This window comes from Coregonus lavaretus, assembly GCF_964263955.1.
Source record: "Coregonus lavaretus genome assembly, chromosome: 21".
Lineage (NCBI taxonomy): Eukaryota > Metazoa > Chordata > Actinopteri > Salmoniformes > Salmonidae > Coregonus > Coregonus lavaretus.
This window is the reverse complement of record NC_140008.1, coordinates 23,467,412-23,490,886: the sequence shown is the minus strand read 5'-3', so window position 1 is coordinate 23,490,886 and position 23,475 is coordinate 23,467,412. Positions and strand designations below refer to the sequence as shown.

General features: G+C 43.6%; 1 protein-coding gene across 1 annotated transcript; it reads right to left on the bottom strand.

Moving 5' to 3' along the window:
• Positions 1 to 502: 502 nt before the first annotated feature.
• Positions 503 to 23,185, bottom strand: LOC311149007 (sulfhydryl oxidase 1-like). Its single transcript, XM_084186075.1, has 12 exons — positions 22,640 to 23,185; positions 21,656 to 21,756; positions 21,173 to 21,221; positions 20,942 to 21,044; positions 16,609 to 16,699; positions 14,562 to 14,707; positions 13,268 to 13,402; positions 13,017 to 13,146; positions 9,555 to 9,677; positions 8,593 to 8,731; positions 7,051 to 7,227; positions 503 to 2,519 (listed from the first exon to the last, which is right to left on the bottom strand). Exons 1-12 carry the CDS (start codon positions 22,929 to 22,931, stop codon positions 1,561 to 1,563), a joined length of 2,445 nt encoding a protein of 814 aa, XP_084042201.1. The 5' UTR covers positions 22,932 to 23,185; the 3' UTR covers positions 503 to 1,560.
• Between the last annotated feature and the right edge of the window lie 290 nt (positions 23,186 to 23,475).

Sequence of the window (23,475 nt, the reverse complement as noted above, 5' to 3'; positions counted from 1 at the left end):
GCTCACTTCCAAGTGTGAAGGAAGAGAACCTGAAAGCCGATTGCGTTTTAATAAAGTTTATTATCGGGTGGGAGCTAATCCTCACGGTAATCTCCCACAGTCCAAAGGAAAGCTGGATTACTCACTTGCTATAATCCCAATGAAATTGTTAGGATTTAGCTAGAGCAACAGACCAGATGGCAACAGGCTTTTTCCTTTAACCTACAGCCACCCCCACAACCACCACTCCTTACCCAGCCACCTTATGAAAAACAAAACATCTGAATGTTATTCATGTTATTCATTTGAACTCATGCAAAACATCAAGTGGTAAAATGTAGAGAGACAGAGAAAGCATAATCTGACATCTCAGGTACTTTGTATATTGATGGTAAATGTACACTTGGTTTCCATTCATCTATAGTTGTAGAACAGCAGAAAAGCAGTTAGAATATACACTAACAGTACCACTTGCTCCAGGAGAACTACCAAAGTCAACAAGTGACCAATCGTGACAACAATGCACAATTTTAGCAAAAATCATTTTATTGATGGAGATAAGCAAAGCAAAACACAGTATTTCGAGTTGATTGAGACCAGTAAGTTTATTGTAATGGGCACCAGCCAAAACCCAAATCCTGCTTATTTTGTACCATTAACTAGTGCTACTCCAAAACATTTCATTAACTGTCTAAACTCTATTGTGCAAAGCTAATTTGTATATGTAAGATGTCCTAGCCATTCAGACAATAGCATAGCATGGTCAGTCACAACATAGACCACTGTGGAACAGAATGTGTGAACCATAGAATTAGAGCTAATTCTAAATCTATAGTGTGAACTCTGAGCACTACAATTCTGACCACATACTATCTGAACAGGGCTTATATATCTGTTATTTACATTTACATTTTAGTCATTTAGCAGACGCTCTTATCCAGAGCGACTTACAGGAGCATATGCATCTTTGTTTATTTGGAAACATCCGCTTGCTTAATGCTAAAATTAATATGGATAAATCATCGGTCAGGCACTGTTTATTCAAATATCATTCAAGGCACATTTCTCATTGTAAAATCACATTTTCAAATAGAAGGTTGATTTCATTCTAAGAATATAAAATGGTTCTCTAGTTGTTAGAGTACACAGCTTACTGGACTCTTTGGAAGGGCTGGCAGTAACAGTATGAGCTGTGTCTTTTATATTGAATTACTGACTAACTTTATCCATGAAACTATATAGTGATTCCTTTTCACATAAATGAATTTATAATATGGCAATATACACTGCCTAAAAATTACAATAAATATCAAAAACAACCCTTTTGTTGTATTCACTCAAATATAATCAAAATCCCATTAATTTCCTAGAGTTTTAAATAATCCTTCACAAGTGGTCAAAAAAGGCACACAAAAAAAGCATACGTCGTCATAAATTATTATCCCGGGAAGCAAGCACCACAAAGCAATCCATTGATGCGGAACACTACGGATCCTTCACTTGGAGGGTTTAAGAACTGACCACAGCATCACTGTCACATGCATGGGTAAATCTACAGTAGCACAGCAAGGCAGAGTTGACTCAGGGCAGAGCCACCTTGGCCCGGCGCAGCCGCAGGCGGTTCTTGAAGAAGAGATACATGGCCAGCAGACACATGGAGGACAGGAAGTAGAGGAGCACACACAGGCTGATATCCAGTCTGGAGAAGCCCACGCTCAGGAAGGACATCCAGCGCCTCTTGTTAGGATGAGCGTACATCTCCAGAGCCCCCTCCTCCTCTGACCCAGTATACTGGCCCGTCAGGATCCTCTTCCACAGAGTGTTGCGCTGCCCCAACAAGTCCTCCGGCTCTACGGGCTGCAGCCCCAGCCCCAGCCCTGGCCCATTTTCCAGACTGGCTCCAGGCTGCGGCTCTTCCTTCCTCTGCAGGGTCCTGCGTTTGACGCGGGAGGACCCTGCGGCTGCAGCGCGGAGGGCCTTAGCCTTGTAGTGCTGGTTGACGAAGGAGTCCAGGTCCACAATCTCCTCCTGGGGGGGCCTGAGCTTCAACCCCACGATGCTGGGCCTGCGCTGGGCCTGGCGGGACACGTCTGCCTCAGGCTTTACCCAGGGGGGGGGTTCAGAGGTTTTACCCCCCTGCGCCTCTCCTCTTGCCCTCTGCTCTACCTCCTCTTCTGCTGCTGGCTCTTCTTGAGCCCCTTCCTCCTCATCCTCTTCTTCCTCCTCCTCCTCCTCCTCCTGGCCTGGAGGTGGTTCAGCCAAGGCCTCACTGGCCCTCCTCTCTGCTCCTCTCTTAGCCTCCTGGTCCTTCTCCTGCTGCCTGGCGACCAAGCTCTCCTTCTGCCTGCTGATGAGCTGGGCCTCCTCCTCCAGGTAGTCAGAAAGGAGGTGTTCAGAGGAGAAGTGGGAGCGGAGAAAGGTGAGCAGCTCTTCCTGGTTCCAGGTGTGTTCTCCACTCTTCTTAACCCCATGGCAGCTGGGACACAGCTCTGGGGACGGCCACTGGATCTTAGGGAAGTGGGGATCCTCACTCAGAGCACCTGGTCAGAAGGAATATGACAATTTGGATGGTCATCTGAGATAATATAAATGATACAGATAACCCAGTCATGTTGAGAGGGCAAACTGTTTTGGTGGAAATGTATTAGGTAAAACATAGAAGGACATAATGATGACATACTGCATTGCCCACAATAAAACCAAACTGATACCAATAAATATTTTTGTATGCAGAATCTATGTTGCTGCTTGAATACATTAGATCCATTCCCCCCACATGGCTCATAATAAGCAGTAAGTGCAGTGTGTGTGTGGTGTCTAGGTGTGTGAGTATGTGACAGTGTGACAGGGTCTAACAATGATCAATGGGCTTCTGGGACGTCCCGGAGGAGAGATAATAGATGTGGTCCAAGCAGACAGCTCCCCCTCCTCCCCAACCTCTCCCAGACCCCCAAACCCTTACCTCCACACCCTTTTGAAGACAGCCCAATCTCCAAATTGAATATGAAAGCAGCACCTCCAGAGGGGAGCTCTCCTTTTAACGAATTACAATTGTTTTGCTTTACATGTTTTCTTTAGCCCCCCAAATGGAGGCATCTGCTAATAAATTGCTTGGCGTCACCATGCAGGAGGAAAGTCAAAGCTGCAGCAGTTCTGTCACTTTACAGCAGTTCTGTCACTTTACAGCAGTTCTGTCACTTTACAGCAGTTCTGTCACTTTACATCTCCAGTCTCTCTGCCAGATTAATCTCAGTCATATGCATGTGTGCATGTACTCTGCATACAGCACTTTACATAAGAGATACATCAATTTTACCGTGTCCTGCTGGGATTGGGGCCTTTTATAAATTTTACCAGCGTGACAGCTTTCATATCCCGTCCCCTTATGACAACATGCCTCTGATGTCTCTATTCTCATCACCTTGCCTTTCATTTTCAGAGGTGACTAACAGTAGTACCGATACTGATATTGTAACAAAGGCTTGTCAGGAAATGTCATTCATAGCACCGCATAAATATTCATAGAGTATAAATAAATATTGTTTAAACTAGATTCTTCGGCACTAATTGTGAATGAAGAGATCTACACTACAGGACAAAGGAGTAGTGACAGTATAGACGGACTGGTAGATTAGCATAGTGATGCTCTGAAGCATACATTTACATTTTAGTCATTTAACACACACTCTTATCCAGAGCAACTTACAGGACTTACTTACAAGTCCCTTGATTTTTCACCTAGTCGGCTCCGGGATTCAAACCAGCAACCTTTCGGTTACCGGCCCAATGCTCTTAACCGCTAGGCTACCTGCCACCCTATAGTACAGTATGAGCTGCTCCAGTCTCCAGCAGCACTACTATGAGATCCTCCACAGCATCTCCCGTCCCCTCCTCACTGAGCCCTGGCAGGCCCGTGGCTCTGCCGTCTGTAGACATGAGTCTATCTCACCCTGTTGGCAAGAGGACAGGTCTGCTGTTGCGACGGGCTTGGCTCGGGGACCCTTTGTGCCAGCTAAATTAATTGTGTTGCTGCTTTACAAATTGGGCCTACTTCATGCATGGCTGCCTCTGAAAGGACAGTGGAGGGAGCTGCTAAAGAGCCCCACTTTAGGGAGGAGGAAGAGAGGGAGGAGGGCAGGAGGAGAGGATGTTCCCCCTGGGGAAGACTGGGATGAGAAGCAGAGGCGTGAGGGGTCTGTGAGGGGGTGGGCCGACAGAGGATATACTGCTACGCATTGCTACCAATACTCCTGCCCCCTCCTCTCCCACCCACAGCCCAGCCCACCCCACCCCCTGAGGTCCTGGCCCCCAAACCATGAACCACCCTGGTGAGGGATTACACAACAGAGGGCGGCGTGATGCCGGTGACATGGCGTGTGCCACCTGCTGTCACAAGCATCTTGGGAATTGAGGCGGGGCCTCTGGGCTCCTCCTGGGTTGGTGGTCCCTGTTCTGGGAGATTGTTGCCATATCAGTTGTCAAGCGGAGGATATGACTCTCTGGGGAGGGACAGACCGTCAGTCCTAATAGGGAGGAGTGTCTGGGGACCAGGGACAGGCCCAGAAGGGGACGCACCCTGTTATTCAGGACACAGGCTGTCCAGGAGATTGAGGATGGGGGAGCCACCACCACCATAGAGAAAAGAGAACAATGTGATTTAACAAAGTGAGTTGATAATGACAGGTTTGTGCCTAATAAACTCAAATGATGGCCCTAACAGAGGGAAGCCAACGCAGCAGCCATATAGCCCTCATTAAAATGACACAGACGTCAAAACGTTAAGTACCACAGACGGGCTTGACCATCTTCACAAAATATGACTGGATAAAACATTTATGACATTAAAACACTGCCAAAGGATAGAAACAAATAATTGCCAAAATTGAATAAACAAGGCTGCAGTCTTTGCTGTTTTGCAGTCTTTAGCACACAGATTGAGTATTTACTGCTGACCTGTAGTGAGCTATAGACAGGCTGGGGCAGGGAATCGCAGTCTCCTGGAAAGAGGGCTAATATCTGAGAGGAGGAAGAGATGGGAGAGAAGCGAGGAGGGACAGCTGGTGTCTACCCAGAGGATCCCCGGGCGTATTATAGGGATTTAGGGGCGAGGAGCAGGGTTGGGACACTTGGGGGAGGAAATCCACCCAAAAAGTAAGGAGTGGTCCTTATGAGACCTGTGTAAAGGAGTGAGAGGCTGAAAGATATCCTCTAGCGGGGAAAGTGGGAGAGGGAGAAGTAGTGGCCTGTGAGGGCCACATTTATCTTCTGTATGGACAATGGTGACCACTGTAGGAGACATTTCTATTTTCTTCTAAATATTTCATATTCTCTATAGTAATATTATATTCATATTCTATACTGATATACAGTGGGGAAAAAAAGTATTTAGTCAGCCACCAATTGTGCAAGTTCTCCCACTTAAAAATATGAGAGAGGCCTGTAATTTTCATCATAGGTACACGTCAACTATGACAGACAAAATGAGAAAATACAATCCAGAAAATCACATTGTAGGATTTTTAATGAATTTATTTGCAAATTATGGTGGAAAATAAGTATTTGGTCAATAACAAAAGTTTCTCAATACTTTGTTATATCCCCTTTGTTGGCAATGACACAGGTCAAACGTTTTCTGTAAGTCTTCACAAGGTTTTCACATACTGTTGCTGGTATTTTGGCCCATTCCTCCATGCAGATCTCCTCTAGAGCAGTGATGTTTTGGGGCTGTCGCTGGGCAACACAGACTTTCAACTCCCTCCAAAGATTTTCTATGGGGTTGAGATCTGGAGACTGGCTAGGCCACTCCAGGACCTTGAAATGCTTCTTACGAAGCCACTCCTTCGTTGCCCGGGCGGTGTGTTTGGGATCATTGTCATGCTGAAAGACCCAGCCACGTTTCATCTTCAATGCCCTTGCTGATGGAAGGAGGTTTTCACTCAAAATCTCACGATACATGGCCCCATTCATTCTTTCCTTTACACGGATCAGTCGTCCTGGTCCCTTTGCAGAAAAACAGCCCCAAAGCATGATGTTTCCACCCCCATGCTTCACAGTAGGTATGGTGTTCTTTGGATGCAACTCAGCATTCTTTGTCCTCCAAACACGACGAGTTGAGTTTTTATCAAAAAGTTATATTTTGGTTTCATCTGACCATATGACATTCTCCCAATCCTCTTCTGGATCATCCAAATGCACTCTAGCAAACTTCAGACGGGCCTGGACATGTACTGGCTTAAGCAGGGGGACACGTCTTGCACTGCAGGATTTGAGTCCCTGGCGGCGTAGTGTGTTACTGATGGTAGGCTTTGTTACTTTGGTCCCAGCTCTCTGCAGGTCATTCACTAGGTCCCCCCGTGTGGTTCTGAGATTTTTGCTCACCGTTCTTGTGATCATTTTGACCCCACGGGGTGAGATCTTGCGTGGAGCCCCAGATCGAGGGAGATTATCAGTGGTCTTGTATGTCTTCCATTTCCTAATAATTGCTCCCACAGTTGATTTCTTCAAACCAAGCTGCTTACCCATTGCAGATTCAGTCTTCCCAGCCTGGTGCAGGTCTACAATTTTGTTTCTGGTGTCCTTTGACAGCTCTTTGGTCTTGGCCATAGTAGAGTTTGGAGTGTGACTGTTTGAGGTTGTGGACAGGTGTCTTTTATACTGATAACAAGTTCAAACAGGTGCCATTAATACAGGTAACGAGTGGAGGACAGAGGAGCCTCTTAAAGAAGAAGTTACAGGTCTGTGAGAGCCAGAAATCTTGCTTGTTTGTAGGTGACCAAATACTTATTTTCCACCATAATTTGCAAATAAATTCATTAAAAATCCTACAATGTGATTTTCTGGATTTTCTTCCCTCAATTTGTCTGTCATAGTTGACGTGTACCTATGATGAAAATTACAGGCCTCTCTCATCTTTTTAAGTGGGAGAACTTGCACAATTGGTGGCTGACTAAATACTTTTTTCCCCCACTGTAATTAGCATATTATGATTTATGTGTTGGAGGTTCAGTCTTATAGACAGCCGATCAATCATCCTCTATGGAAGTAACAGTAACATTTGTCATGTGTCCTTACCTGCCAGTCTATTGTTGACGTGGTTATGGCGGGACCATAGCCACAGCATGGCGGTGGACAGTTTCCCCACAAGGGACATGCTCTCCTTGGCCATGTTCTCAAAGTGGGTGGCACATGCCTGACAGCCAAAGAAACTGTGGATGTAGGACCTCATCGCCTGTAGCACCTCCTGGGGGTCTGGGAGAAGAACGCACAGGAGGAGGAAGTCCTCAACAAGATTAAACACACTTGTTATGCACTTCAGCGTGATGTGTACTATTGAAAAGTAGTCTAATATTGTACATTCGAAAATGTGTTTTTATATACATTTAGGATAGGCTATGGCCATATGGGCTTCGCACACTAAAAAGATGCAACTGCCCCTTAAATTCTGTTGCCAATTGTTAAAGGTTTAGGCTTAAAGGTAAAAAAAAAAATTTGACAATGGAGTGAGGGCTTTTCCAGTTTTAAACCTTTAGTTGTTAATAACAGGGCAATAAGGGCATGCAAACTGAGTTTCCTGGGCATTCTTACGGTGCTGTGATGTGTACGTAACATGAATAACAGTATTTAGTCAATGTGCTGTGAGAACAATCAGGTCTGCAGATGTCAATGTCAGTAACAGCACCGTACCAGTGCAGATATTTTTGCTGCAGGTTTTATTGTGTTTAATGCCCTGCTACAGTAAAGCCTTATTTTTCTCACAGATGAGCCGTGGTGGAGATCTAATCCAGAGGTCCATCCGCGGGGTGCCAGATGGACACCCCTGGTCCCCTGGTGGCCCATCTGCAGGTTGTGAACCCCCCTCCCCATCCCATAAGCCCTGGGATTAACCCCTCCAGTAGAGGAGTGCTGGTCAGCTGCCTCTTTTATTAACCACTAATCTAAAGAAATCCCTTTTTACCCACCCACAATTAGTTTCAGCTGGTGGTGTGTCAAGAAAACAAAACTAATAACAAAACCCCAAAAATAACACTGCTTTGTATAGGCTACTAATGGAATTTAACAGTGAACGTACTTGTGTTTGAGTGCGTGTGTCTAAATGTTGTGCAAGTGTGTGCGGTCACATCAGGTGAATGCAAAACATTCCACTAAACATTCCAGGCTAATTTGTTTACAAAGCCCAACAAAGCGCTTGTCCCCAGTCGGTCCTCCCCCTCCCTGCTGCCATCCCCTGGCTGCTCTATATCCCTGTATTGAAAGCAGCAGCCCCTGTGGTAATGCTGCACACTCTTCTGACTGGCTCAATGCACTACAAGGATTTGTCCCCAGAGAGCCATAGGAGTTCTAACAGACTGCAAACACTTCTGTCATGGTTCATCGCCTGGGCACGCTCACTCCAAGACTGGATGGCTGCTGACTTCTGGCCAATTTCCTACCAGACGATGGGCTCTACAGGCCACAGAAACAGGCTAACATGGCAGGAGGGCTTGTTTTAGAATCTTACAACACTTTCTCACTTATTACCATTGTCCCAGGAATATTCCTATTGAATTAACCAACGTTTAGTGATAGTGTTATCATAAAGACGTAGACAGCTGTTGTTTATTGAGTTTTTTCTACCTTTGCCAGAAGCTTCATTGGCCTGTACCGTGAGGACATGGAAAAGGGTCCACATGCCACAGGGGTACCTTCTGAAGTGGGGCTTGGAGCCTTGGCAGCCCACCCACCTCACCCCATCAGGCAGAGCAGCATCGGGGACCTGATCACACACATTATTGACACTTAAACACTGGTCAAGATATGGCCACATTGATCACTCTCCTCACAGAGCAGGTTACATGGAAAACAGCTTCATCTGAGGATTCTTAATAGAGGTTGGTTTACATTCATGTAAACAACAACATTAGCATGTACATGGAGGAAAATACATCTACAAGCTACTTTACTGCAACATTTCATGTTAAGTGGTAGAGCATTCTGTGCCATACTATTCTCATTGAATATCATGTCAATTCCAGGTAATGGAAATGCCTCAACATAGTGGAGAGAGTGCATTCAGGTCAGAAGGAGGAAACACTGGTGAAACATGGTTTGATCCAACAGCATATTTCTTCTGAATGTAGTTGTTTCCTCCCTGTCACTGGCCAGGATGGCAGAGTCTATGATTGACAGAATTACTCCGAAGTCAATAGTAAAGATTTGGTGTGTGTGTATACTGTTCGACAGCAGTCCATTTCCTTAGGGGAGCTGGTTCATACCTCCTCATTGATTCATTGATTCGGCTGCTAAAAGCTAATGACGCCACTAAGTGACTGGTCCAATTTGTAAACCTATAGGCATGCAAGCTTTCATCCAAAGACAACTTCACATACATTTTCCAGTTATACACATGCTGGCACAAGGCTGTGAGCAAAGATTCATATTGAGATATATCTGAATATACAGCATTACATAAACCTACTTCCTTGTGTGCAGTATGCCTGTAATATTTCAGTAATTATTTATAAACTCTGGCTCAATATGGTGGGTGGTTCTGCCTCAGGCTTGTCTGATTGGCTCGTGGCTTTGGGTTGACCCCTCACCTCTGCTGTGTTGTCCAGGGTGTCCCTCAGAGAGCTGTAAGAGAGCTCTGTGTCGTTCTGATCCTTCAGCCACGTGTCCACTGACGTCAGCAGGTTCCTCACCACAGGTCGACCAGGGAAGTACTGCCCAAGACAACATTACAGTTAAACATCATCATTAACTCTCTTCACATTTTATACAATAGACTCTTTAACAGCATCTTTTTAACTGTGGTCCTCTGTAGCTCAACTGGTAGAGCACGGCGCTTGAAACGCCAAGGTAGTGGGTTCGAGCCCCGGGACCACCCATACACAAAAATGTATGCATGCATGACTGTAAGTCGCTTTGGATAAAAGCGTCTGCTAAATGGCATATTATTATTATTATTTAACTGTATGGTAATAGGTTATCACTAGGAGTTTGAAATCCATCCTTTTTGCCATCTGTCTGAGGGTAGAAGTTTAACCTAAAACTGCTTTTGCAGTTCTTAACGTGTAATAAGTCACTGGAGGATTTTTCAGTATTCTCTCTCATACTGTTTGTTTCTGTTCTCTAACCTCTGTAGTTGTCAAGACAACATGGCGTGTGTCGGAATGACACTACAACCAACAGTGGGCCACTATGGAAGGCAGGGAGGAAATCCCAGTGCCTTGTGTTTCAGACGGTGGTGACAGAAGAGCTGTCAGCTGAATGGAGGTGTAAAGTCACTTCCTATCCTTAAAGAACTCCTAAAACGGCCACCCTGGAGGACACACTATTATACTGTAAAGACTAGATCCTACAGGTCGGCCTGGATTTCACCCTAATGGCTGAGAGACAACCAAATAAACAGTAGGCTGTCATGGCAACCTCCTCCCATTCAAAACAGAGGTAAGATGTCTCAGTCACGAAGGACCATTTAAGTTCATTAGCATTTTCTGGCATTGAGTCATGAAAAAGTGACTACTTATGAGGAGAATGTAGATAACAATGAAATTACATGCACATGCACACATGCCCACACCCGCATAAGCACACGAGGAAAGAAACAGTCAGTGTAGTAACATCCAGCAGTGTGAATCTGGTGGACCTGAAAGTGGGCCAGAGCTGACCTTTTGCTTCCTTGGGCGGCACAGGGGCACAAACCCATCAGTGAGACACAGAGGCAGGGGCCCGGCCCAGCACGGCTGGGGTGCCAGCATCCCAGAAGTGCACCTTTTTTTATTTGTGCTGCGGAGTCTTTTCAATTTGCCCTGGCCATCTGTTCAGCAGAGTTTGGGTGCCTGTCACAGGCTTCTATTCATAACTCTCTAACTGGATCTCCATTACACCAAGCCCACTTAAAAAGGCTCCTGGAGATTTACTTAACCCCTGCACCCCACACAGGCTTTGATTTGCTCCCTTAATCTTAGACATTCAGCCAAAAATATGGTGTTTGGGTATTCACAGATACCCAATCATGTACTACAGGTGGGGTTTTAACAAGATACAAAAGAGGTCCCTGGCTGCTGCTGCTGAGGAGGACAATTGGTTTAGCGACCAGCCGGCCCAGATGCCCAGGTCTGGGGACTACTGGGCATTAACCAGGCCGAAAAGCTCATTAACACACATTTGAATCAAAGAGGGATGAAATTGGGGACGGAGATACTAATGGGCTTTGCTCACTAGAGCCAAACGTTTAGCATGTTCTGCTTTCCACTTGTGTGTCTATTTCCCAAATCATAAGCAAAGGCAAACATATTTTGCTTGGAAATCAATAGTACATTATCTGAAGTATTGGCAGAGGTCACTAATGGGCAAAAGTTTCATGAACATATCAACTGTGATGAACCAATGCTACAGCATACTGTATCCCCATTATGAAGGATCTCTCTAAGTGACCTCTTCTCTGTTAGTGTACCTCCAACCACTATCAGAGCCCCCACCTTAACCACTCTGCCCCCTCTCCCCAGCCTCTCGGAGGACCATGACAATCCACTTCACCACAGCAATATGTCATCTTAAATCCGATTAGTATCAGCACTTGAGAAACCGCAGTCTCCTCAGAGACGTTCAAAAGAGAATGCATCTGTCGGCCTGGCCCGGGGAAGCCCTTTTTAATCCTGCCTCATTCGACCTCAGGGACCAATATACATGCCACTGAGTAAAATCTGCCTAACTGCTCCCACTGTGGAAGCAGGCAGCAGCCGAGTGGACCTATCTGTCATGCCCACAGCCCAGCCAAAGCCTGACAAACAAACAAGCTTTGTTCTACTGTGGAGTCCAGAGGTTGGTGGGCTACCTATACAGTATCACTGATGTCAAGCAGCTGCCACAGCCACATTCCACCACCATGCACCTCCGCTAACTGCTAACCTTAGCATGGGCACACTGAGGCACGCGCCACGGGAGAGAGATGGAGGACAGCTGGATTTGGGCTCAAGTTCCCCTAATTCCCTGGCCCTCCCGCCATCGCTGCTGGAGGCTTCTTTCAAGAAAGCAGGGTAGAAACGGTAATCCTAAAACCTCTTTGTAATGCGCTCATGCTTCCCAGATCCACTTTTTAAAATCCTCATATACATATAAGGATTCATAAATCCGGATTCTGGTTGACAAGACAGTAAATCTAGTAATATTGTGGCGTAGGAAAATATAACTTGTTTACGTCCTGTCTGGAACGGAGATGCACTGTGATGTGGGTGCAGCACTGCACAGCACACCACAGATTCATCAGTGTGACACCAGCTGTAGGTTCTGTACACAGTAACTCATTCTCAGGATGATCCAATTACAGTCTGGAAGTTAAGGATCTTAGTTTGTTGTGACATACCATCGTCTTGGGCCTAATCAAAAGAATCCCTGGCACACTTCTGGGTAGGCTAAGCGCTGGGAAGGGAGGAGATGGGAGGGGAGGAGAGGAGGGGACCCAGTCCTAGGAAATCCTAATCACGGTATGTCTGCATACAAAAAAAGAGGGGGGTATGGGCACGCTTCTATTCACCAGGGAAGCAAATTAAGTATTTCAATGATACCCAAGAGAGCCTTTTGTGTCCTGTCAAGTCAATGGCCTCCAATTTTGGGCTTGACATTGAGGGTGTCATTCCTACTGTGATACTGTGCCCAAATAATTGTGAATGTCTTCTTCTGAAATAAATATGTAACATTGTCATTATTACATAGTTATACCATTATGAATATTGTATATATTTCTAAGTACTAAGAGAGCAATTGTTAATTATTATGACGCATTATAGGGACCATATTTCAGCTATATTTTTCAAAGCGAAGTTACATTTTAGAACAAACTGTCCAGCTAAATCATGCAGAAAAAGGTGCTTTCCCAACTGATATCCTACAACTCCAAAGCACTGTCTCACTCCCCCTCTAGTGGTGTGTCACCCTAACTACACAGCCCTTTCCTCAGGGTGTTCGATATGAACAGAGGATGAATGTACTGTATGTGAGGTTAGTGTTCAGTATGGGTAGGGGTTTGTCTCAGGGGGTGAGTAGACCTGCCCAATCACCTTGGCCAGTACTGAGATGTAACGCTGTAGAGCGCTCAGAGCCTCTCCTTTGATGACAGGGTGAGCTGCCAGCTCCACGCGCAGAGAGTAATGCAGAGTAGACTCCAGGTCTGCCATATACACACGAGACCTAACACACAGAATTCACATTTTTTGTCATGGAATCACTGGGGTTACATTGTTAAGGCTTATAACCCCCCCAACTTTTTTGGGTTACACTATTACTGCTTTGTCGAGCTAAAATGGTTTACCTGTTGAACGGTCTCCATTGGTCCTCTGTTGTGTTTTTCACAAGGTCAGAGGTCACTGGTGGTGGCTTTCCAGCCCGCAGTACCCCAGGAAGCCTCTGCAGGGCGTAGGTGTAGAAGGTCCGGGCCTCATTTTGTCTGGAAGACAAGCAGACAGTTTCACAGTAGGACTGATGAATTTCCATTGAACTGGCAGCCATCCACAGGAGGATTTTAACCATGGAAACAGGTGAAAAATCCTTCCCACTAGAATACAAACACAGACCTCACAGTATATTCTAGCTACAGTGGAAGAATAAGCTTTTTTAGCTTCTCTGTCTAGGAATAGGATACAAGTGGTTGCCTCTGCCAGGGCCTGCCCTCATCAGACCACAGTAGAGTGTGGAACTGGAGCCACAGGTGGGCCCCTGGTCCCCTCACTAAGCCCTCATGGCCTCCTCTCTCCTCTGCTGAACAGATGGTGCTGAGATACCATAGCTGATCATTTCCCTCTCCACTAACCCTGGCAATGGAACAAAAACACTGCTACCCCTCCCACTGTCCCCACCAGCCAGCCAAACCCACCCTCCCTCCCAGGAGCACATGAGAGCAGGAGGAGGATGCTGCTCCAGGCCTGAGCTCGCCCGGCCCACCCCAGAGCACAGAGTGGGTTCCCCAGAGCACAGAGGCACGCGTTGAAGAGAGGAGGGGCTGCGTTCACCTGGGAGAGGCACACGCATGACGGATGTGCAACTGCATTTCCCCACCCCTCCTGGATCAATTCAGCTGTGATGGGCGACCATCTGTCGCGAAGGCGAGGCTGGGGTGGCTTGGCAGGTGAACCGCAGGAAATGAACGCCATTGTTTTCATGCAAGAAATGAAAAACCCCTCTTTATGCTCGGGAAGAGGAGGGGGGAATAAATAAATGAGCAATAAATAATTTCTTTTTTGCATTTGTCAACTAAAAAGACTTCTCTTGCATGCCAAGTTACTGAAATAAGCAAAACAACGCGAAAGAAACAGCAGATTAATTAATGGGGTGAGCAATCATCATACAAAGTACTATGATATTGAATAATGACTTGTATTTTAATTCCATGATCCCATTAAGAGGCCAGATGTTAAAAGGCATCCTATCATAGCTGTGGATAACACAACGAAATAAAGCCTTTCACAACAAGATTGTTGCTTATTGAACCATGAAAATTGAAGAAGAAAAACTCTTGATGAGTAGATACATTAGGATCCAGACTGAGGATAGCTAAAGTGATCTGCAGTTCTGTCACATATTGTGATGGTATTAGAGCAGCCACTCACACATGGAGCCTGGTGACGTTCCCACTAGGATAGTACAGGTAGCAGGATGGGAAGTCAGTCACACCCAGTTTAGCCACCAGGGCGTCCTCAGTGCTCAGGACCCTCCGCACGGCTATGTTCTCATACTGCAGTAGGTCCAGAGTCACCTGTTGACGAAGACAAACCAACACAGTAATGACCCACTGTCTGTCTGTTGTTTAAAACTGGTTGTACTAAACATGCAAGTACACTGTTGACATAGTGACACACTCTTGTTGACACAGTCAACATATTGTTTGCATACTATAGAGTACCACAGCATGAGTCATAATACCCATAAAACCTAGCGGTCAAACAGGGAAATGGTTCCAATTGTTTTTCCACCATTCATTTTTCCCATAGGGGATTTTAGAAAAATAAGGGCTGTGTTTTGTGTAGGCTTACCCTGGCGTGACGTTTTGATAACCGTGTAAATCTCTCTAGGACAAGGTGACTTATCAATATATTTTCCTGTATTTACCCCACAAAAATAAAATGCTAATTAGCTGCTAATGTGGCTACCATAAAGAACTAGACATGCCGAATCGAGGCAAAGGTAAGAATCTCTATATTAACTATTTAATGTTAGCTAAATGTAGTAATGAATAAATTGGCTACATTTCTTTAAAATTGACAATTCTGTGAACTGTCTTGTGCAAGTTTTAAATTGACACAATACCAGTTAGCAAAGGTGTCAGCTAGAGATGACGTGCAGGAGCTTGCAACGAGCATGCACTACAAGCAATTCACTACACGCGTAATAACACCTGCTAAACACGTGTATGTGACCAATAAAATTTGATTTGGAAAGATTTGCAGTTTTGCATGATGTTTCTTTAGCATTTTCGAATCTGAGAGTAAATTGAGCCGAATATATTGATAAAAAAGTCACCTTGTACAAGAGAGATTTATCAAAACGTCACACCAGGGTAAGCCTAAACGAAACACAGGGTAACGCTTAACTTGACACCCAGTGTCATAACATGTCATGCAACAGTCATAAACATGTCATAACAGCTGACATAACATGGTCATAACACTGTCATGACCCATATATTTACACCTGTTGAGATATATATTGTGTTATTTTATGGCTGGTTATGACACCTACATATGTATCAAAAACAACATTTAATCAAATTCAAGAAGTTTTCTTTCGTTTGAAAGTTTCTTACATCCTTTACAGTCATGTTTTTTTCATCATATTTTTTATAATTTGTAGAAAATACACTTTGACACTATCATGAAGCATTATGACCACCATATAAGCCAGATAGGGCTATCATGCCCTTATATCAGTCATCAGTCAAAAAGAGGGTGTCTTGTCCTGCTCCTGAAATCTGCTCCTGTATTCATCCCAGTCATCAGCAACAGAGCATTGGGATAGGTGCATGTCTGACATCAATGTGTGCACAATTACAATGATAACATGGTCAATAAATGTAATTTAAAAATGATATAACATAAACATACTGTTGACACGTATGCTATGGTGTAATGGAATGTTTTGCCTTGTGTGGTAGGTTTTGTGGGTTTTTACACTTATGTAGGCATCATAACCAGCCATAAAATAACTACCATGGTAGGTTTTGTGAGCTTTGACATTCTTATGTAGGTGTCATAACCAGCCATAAAATAATGCAATATATGTCACAACAGGTCTAAATGTATGTCTTGACAGTGTTATGATCACATTTTAACAGGTTATGACAAGTTATGTCAGCTGTTACGACACATTATGACCATGTCATAATGTGTTATGACGCTGGGTGTCAAGTAAAGTGTTACCAAACACTGCCCTTATTTTAAGTGTTTCTAAAATCCCCTATGGGAAAAATGAATGGTGGAAAAACGATTGGAACCATTTTCCTGTTTGACCGCTAAGCTTTATGGGTATTATGACACCTCCACTGTGGAGCTCTATACATAGTAAACATGTTCATGAAAAACATTTTCTAGTTGATCACCCCAGGATGTTTTCTCCTCCATTTCCCTCTGAGGAGCTTGTAGCTTGATAATTAATTCTTACCTCTCTGCCCACATATGAGTTAGAGGTCTCAAAGATCAAGGCCAGGTGTTCCACACTGTTAGTCTCAAAGAAGTTGTCAATCTCTGCTTTGCTGTGGAGAGAAGAGAATAATACATTCTACAGAGTGACCACAACATTTCCATAAACACTGACGTTTGAAACGTCAAGTACTTTTCTATTGAGACTATAAAGTGAACAGCAGCACAACCTGAGCATTGACATGTAACACAAATTGCACATGGGATAGGGCCTTAAAGGGATACTTCTCCCAAATTACAAAATGACATGTTGGTTTCCTTACCCTGTAAGCAGTCTATGGACAAGGTATGACAGCAATCTATGCTTTGGTTTTGTTTACCTGGCCATTGTTTCAAACGCTACATTTTTAGCATTTATGGCACAGATCCAATGCAAGTCAGCAAGTCATTAGCATCTTTGCACTTCATGTCCAAATCATCTATAAGTAACTTAATTGAGTTACACAATCAACTTGTACATACTTTAGGATGATTTGGATATGAAGTGCAAAAATGCTAATATAGGTACCATTGACTTTGGCATTGGATTTGTGCCATAAATGCTCAAAAGTAAGCATTTGAAACAGTGGCCAGGTAAACAAAACCAAAGCATGGACTGCTGTGATACCTTGTCCATAGACTGCTTACAGGGTAAGGAAACTAATATGTCATTTTGTAATTTGGGTGAACTATCCCTATAAGTTGTTTTCTTTAAAAAGAGGAAGAGGACCTCATTATCTAACACTTTCATTCAGAAAAGAGGAAGCAATGTGATCTCTTGACTGTTTTGTTTATTCTACTTCTTATTTTATCAACCATTATCTTGTAAAGTCACTGAGATAAATCATGTGAAAAGTAAAACTGAAGTTGCACTTATGATGGTTTGGAGCAGTCTGTGGCACAACCCAACATACACCCTCATTTAAAGAAAGGGTGGTATTGTCACATTATAAAATGGAAGACACGATGGCCTAGGCTCTAGAGCAGGGGTCTCCAACCTTTTCTAGCATGAGAGCTACTTTTTAAAAGGTATACATTTTCTAGCTTTCAAATAGGCACATTCTTCTCTTTTCCTCTCCCCTGCAACTCTTCCCCAGATCCTTAGTGTACAAGAGAAAGCAGTGCACTATGTCAATATACCTGGTAAAATAATTCTAAGGGGAGCCCTATAAAATGTTTGATATTTTTTCTCCCATATTCTGTTCTCTATTTTCCTGGTATTCTATTTTGGGGGGGTTTCACTTTAAAAAATACAATTGTTCATAGAGAAACAACACAATTGGATGTTCTGAGTCAATGTCAATGCTTAAATCCCATCAGAAGACAATATGTTTTGGTCTGGAAGAACACTAACATTGAGATGTTTGTGTGTAATTCCCCTCCAGTGTGCCTTCTAATGTACTGGTCTAGTGATGGTTCTGTACTGCTGCTGCTCATTTCATGGCAAAGTTAGCAAATAACAAATACACACAAATGATATACTTACTCATAATATACACTACCGTTCAAAAGTTTGGGGTCACTTAGAAATGTCCTTGTTTTCCATGAAAACATACATGAAATGAGTTTGAATAGGAAATATAGCAAAATTAATAGGAAATGTAGTCATTGACAAGGTTAGAAATAATGATTTTTAATTGAAATAATAATTGTGTCCTTCAAACTTTGCTTTCGTCAAAGAATCCTCCATTTGCAGCAATTACAGCCTTGCAGGCCTTTGGCATTCTAGTTGTCAATTTGTTGAGGTAATCTGAAGAGATTTCATCCTATGCTTCCTGAAGCACCTCCTACAAGTTGGATTGGCTTGATGGGCACTTCTTACGTACCATACGGTCAAGCTGCTCCCACAACAGCTCAATAGGGTTGAGATCCGGTGACTGTGCTGGCCACTCCATTATAGACAGAATACCAGCTGACTACTTATTTCCTAAAAAGTTATTGCATAGTTTAGAGCTGTGCTTTGGGTCATTGTCCTGTTGTAGGAGGAAATTGGCTCCAATCAAGCACAGTCCACAGGGTATGGCATGGCGTTGCAAAATGGAGTGATAACCTTCCTTCTTCAAGATCCCTTTTACCCTGTACAAATCTCGCACTTTACCACCACCAAAGCACCCCCAGACCATCACATTGCCTCCACCATGCTTGACAGATGGCATCAAGCACTCCTCCAGCATCTTTTCATTTGGTCTGCGTCTCTCAAACTTCGATTTGTCTGTCCATAACACTTTTTTCCAATCTTCCTCTGTCCAGTGTCTGTATTCTTTTGCCCATCTTAATCTTTTCTTTTTATTGGCCAGTCTGAGATATGGCTTTTTCTTTGCAACTCTGCCTAGAAGGTCAGCATCCCGGAGTCGCCTCTTCACTGTTGACGTAGAGACTGGTGTTTTAATGAAGCTGCCAGTTGAGGACCTGTGAGGCGTCTGTTTCTCAAACTAGACACTAATGTATTTGTCATCTTGCTCAGTTGTGCACCGGGGCCTCCCACTCCTCTTTCTATTCTGGTTAGAGCCAGTTTGCGCTGTTCTGTGAAGGGACAGCGTTGTACGAGATCTTCAGTTTCTTGGTAATTTCTCGCATGGAATAGCCTTCATTTCTCAGAACAAGAATAGACTGACGAATTTCAGAAGAAAGTTATTTGTTTCTGGCCATTTTGAGCCTGTAATCGAACCCACAATTGCTGATGCTCCAGATACTCAACTAGTCTCAAGAAGGCCAGTTTTATTGCTTCATTAAATCAGCACAACAGTTTTCAGCTGTGCTAACATAATTGCAAAAGGGTTTTCTAATGATCAATTAGCCGTTTAAAATAATAAACTTGAATTAGCAAACACAACTTGCCATTGGAACACAGGACTGATGGTTTCTGATAAATGGGCCTCTGTACGCCTATGTAGATATTCCCCAAAAACCAGCCGTTTCCAGCTACAATAGCCATTTACAACATTAACAATGTCTACACTGTATTTCTGATCAATTTGATGTTATTTTAATGGTCAAAAAAATTGCTTTTCTTTTGAAAACAAGGACATTTCTAAGTGACCCCAAACGTTTGAACGGTAGTGTACTTCTGCCAGGTAAGACTACTTTGCAGTTAACATTTACTTGGGAAAGTTTTGGGAAAAGTATCTCTGTCAACCCACAAGACAGTTATCGCATCAACTGGCTACTAGTGATGGGCATTCCGAGTCTTTTCTGTGAGCTGGATCATTTGGCTCCGTTCACCTAAAAGAGCCGTTAATTTGGCTCAAACGGCTCTTCTTTCAGTAATGCTTAGAAATTGACCTAAAACATTTCTATTTTAAAGCCTCAAAAGTTGTCCACCAATGACAGATCGTGAAATGTGAGTTCAAATAAATGATAACATGAACAAATTATTAGATGGCCTGCAAATATTATTTTTTCAACAAAATTTAACACACTGAAAAAATTAGCGTGGGCCAGAATGAGGCTCTCTCCTCACTATATTGCTCCTGCACTGAGGAATTACCATCTTCAGAGAACGTTTTTATAATGTATCTGCAGATAATCAATGTCCGGAGCACAAAAAGCAATAGCAAAAGTATGCAAATCAGGAAGCAAAATGATCAGCTCTTTCACAGATGCAATTTGGTTCCAGACATTCACCAAAAAGAGCAGTTCAAAAAGAGCCGTTCGTTCGTTAACGTTCCATCACTACTGGCAGTTGTTTTGCAGGCCATCTAATCATTTGTTCAGGTAAACATTTATTTGAACTCACATTTCACAATAGGTACCGGTGCTTGACTTGGGCAGGAGCTCACCGGAGCAGAGTACCAGCACCTCAAATGTTCTACTGCTTGAGCTCCTGTTCCTCTTATAGAATATTAGCTAAAAAGTATTGTGGAGCTCCTGCACCTGAATATAAACAGTACCGGCACCCAAAATGAGTACCGGCAACAATTTCAATCCAAGTCAAGCACTGACTACACATGAAGTGATAGACAAACGCCCACACCACACAGACCGAAAGGGGCAATATTGCTGGAAACGTATTGGCAGATATTGTGTTAGGTTTGGCTTTTTAAGCCAGTAGTGTCTAAACAGGGGTGGGAAAATATTAATTTTGCATTGGTTAGGTAGTAGCTGGGAGGTTATGGTGTCTGATACTTGTGAGATTTGTTTATGAAAGTTTGCAATGGAACACGTGAAAATTGCATGTACTTTCAGAATTGTTTGGCGCGCTACTCATAGGTTGTCTGCTAGCTACTTGGATCTCGCCATCGAGCTGTTGGAGACCCCTGCCCTAGAGGTACTGTCTGTTGTGTGAGCTCCAGGGTGTTCAGAAGAGGCTGCCTCACCTAGCTGTCTCCAGAGGGGGGCAGGCAGGTGGCCAGGGCTCCTCATGGGTCTCCATCTTCTCAATGATCTTATGGCGTAAACCCCTCACATCACGAGGAACTTCTGGGAGGATTCAGGCACACAGGATTAATAAGAGGACATGTATACTTTTTTTTTTCTTCAAAACTTCTCATACTAACCATTCATATGATCACCATCTGCCCCAGGAATTATCAGAACATTTGCATTACCTCTGAAACCTTGTCCCTTGGAGTCAGGTTTGGAGTAAGCGTGGAAGAACTGTCAGAGGGAGAGAGAGAGAGAGAGGATCAGATGGCAGGTGGCCACATGTTGACCACTGGGAGGAACTGGGGACACCCCTCCCCCCACAACCCCTTCATGCTTTAAATCAACTGCAGATGTTTCAGTTCCCTCATTCATTCAGACAAATGATCCCTTTCATTTGACTTTCACCGGATGACAGAAAGGGAGAAAAATAACAGATTTATTGCTGACTAATCTAAAGTGAGTGCATTGCTGACTGAAATGTAACGACTGAAATGTAACACTTAGGGGTTATGAGTTTATATATAGCAACGTTTCAGAGTCAAAAAAGCTGATAATGACTCACGATCACAGTGAGATACGGTACATTTTTAAACATTGGATACATGTTCCGGTGATGTAAGACACTGAAAATCCACAAGGCTTGTGGAATATTACAGTTGAAGTACCTTCAGCGTTGGGTACGCCTTGACGCCAAAACGGGAACAAATCGGCCCATTCTCTTCATTAGCACAGTCTATGGCTGCTACATCCACAGCAGGTTTCCACTCTGGGGAGACAGATAATTAGTGTCAAAGTCAATGCACCAAATAAGGGTTATATGCAGGAATTCAAAAGTCAAAACAGCTTTTGACCATTGTACCAAATATTCCTCTTATTATTACTGCTCCCAAGCATATAAAATGATTCTGTATGATCAGCTTGAAAGCAGGCCAGAGGCTGGTGGGCCATGCGCTCTCGAGATCTGAGGCCTTAAAACCTTTCTGTGTTTGGGCCTGCTGCCAATAGGAAACTATGTCAATTTCAAACTAATTGTGTGGAATTATTTTCCTGTTATAGTTAACTGGATCCTGCTTATAGACTGAGGTCTGAAATGCCAAATAGTATTCTCATTTGAGATTCCAAAGGATGGTGTTTGAACAAGAGTAGCGATCAGACATGGACAGAATATGAACTCCTAAATCACATCATATGCTCCAATAATCAAATGTAGAGGCTGCTTTCTGGAAGGGGGGCTGAGAAACTGTCTGTCCTGTGGGAAACAACAAGGTGTGTTCTCATATCACCAGTCAGAATCACACAGCTTTTTTACATGTTAAAGTGGAATACAGGAATATAAATGTAAACAATTATTAATAATTATTGTATTTAAAAAGTTTATAATTCATTTTAAAAAGTCTACATAACCATTTTTAACTGGTTACTACACACTGCCTCAATGTGCACTGAAGTTTGATGATGGGCATACAACAAAAACACATGTATAGGCCTTCTCTGCAAAATGAAGACACATTTATGGATCCACATTGCAACATATACAAAACAATTACCCATGCACTTATGCACACCACGACCAGTCAATTATGACTGGTTTACTAACAACCCGTTGAATTTACATTGAACATTTTTATTACGTGAAAATGCACACCAACCTTTAATATCTCTTGCGAGACGTTTCCATTCGGGAGAAAATGCAATACAATGCCCGCACCAAGAGGCGTAAAACTCAACCACCAGTGCCGCCGTACAATTGACCAAAACGCTGTCCACATTATCCGGGGTTAAGATGACTATCTGATCAGAAGCAGTGTACAAGCCAGCTTCGGTGGTAAAAGGAAAAAGTAAACACACAAATATGAAGATCGTAGATATGAATGACGCTGTCAAATTTGCTTGTATTTTCCCTGTAAACCGAGACGTGGCACGGCAGCAGCGCCGCGCCATCTTCGAGTGTTTTCTTTCTGACAGCCAGCAGCTCAGCAAGGCAACCACTGTATAAGAAAGTGATAAACTTTTTTCACTTTGTCACTCGTCCAACTCCCTCCCCCATCCCCTCACCGCCCGCAGAAGCAGGGCTAAATCAGTCATTTGGCTAAATTCATAACGTAAGACAGAGACATTCCATTGGCTATAGTTGTTCTTAAACCTCAATGATGGAAAGCAATTTAGTTTGATCAGCAGCAGGATTGTGCAGCGACTTTTGCCAACAGACAGTAGATATACATTGTAACATCCCCAATAATTGTGGTGTCCAAAGTCTATCCATTGGCCTATATTTCATACAATGTATTCATTTGTAACCTCCCACAGAACCACATCATGTTCAGCTGATTCAGCCTGGCCTGCTAGATTTGTTTTCTGTCAAGAATCAACCTCTTGTTAAATATTTACTTTGTGGCTATTCCATACTGTCTGGCCAATCAACCATTGCCAGCTGCATCTGCCATATCACTTGACTTGACATATCAGGCGGTGTTTTGTCCAATCC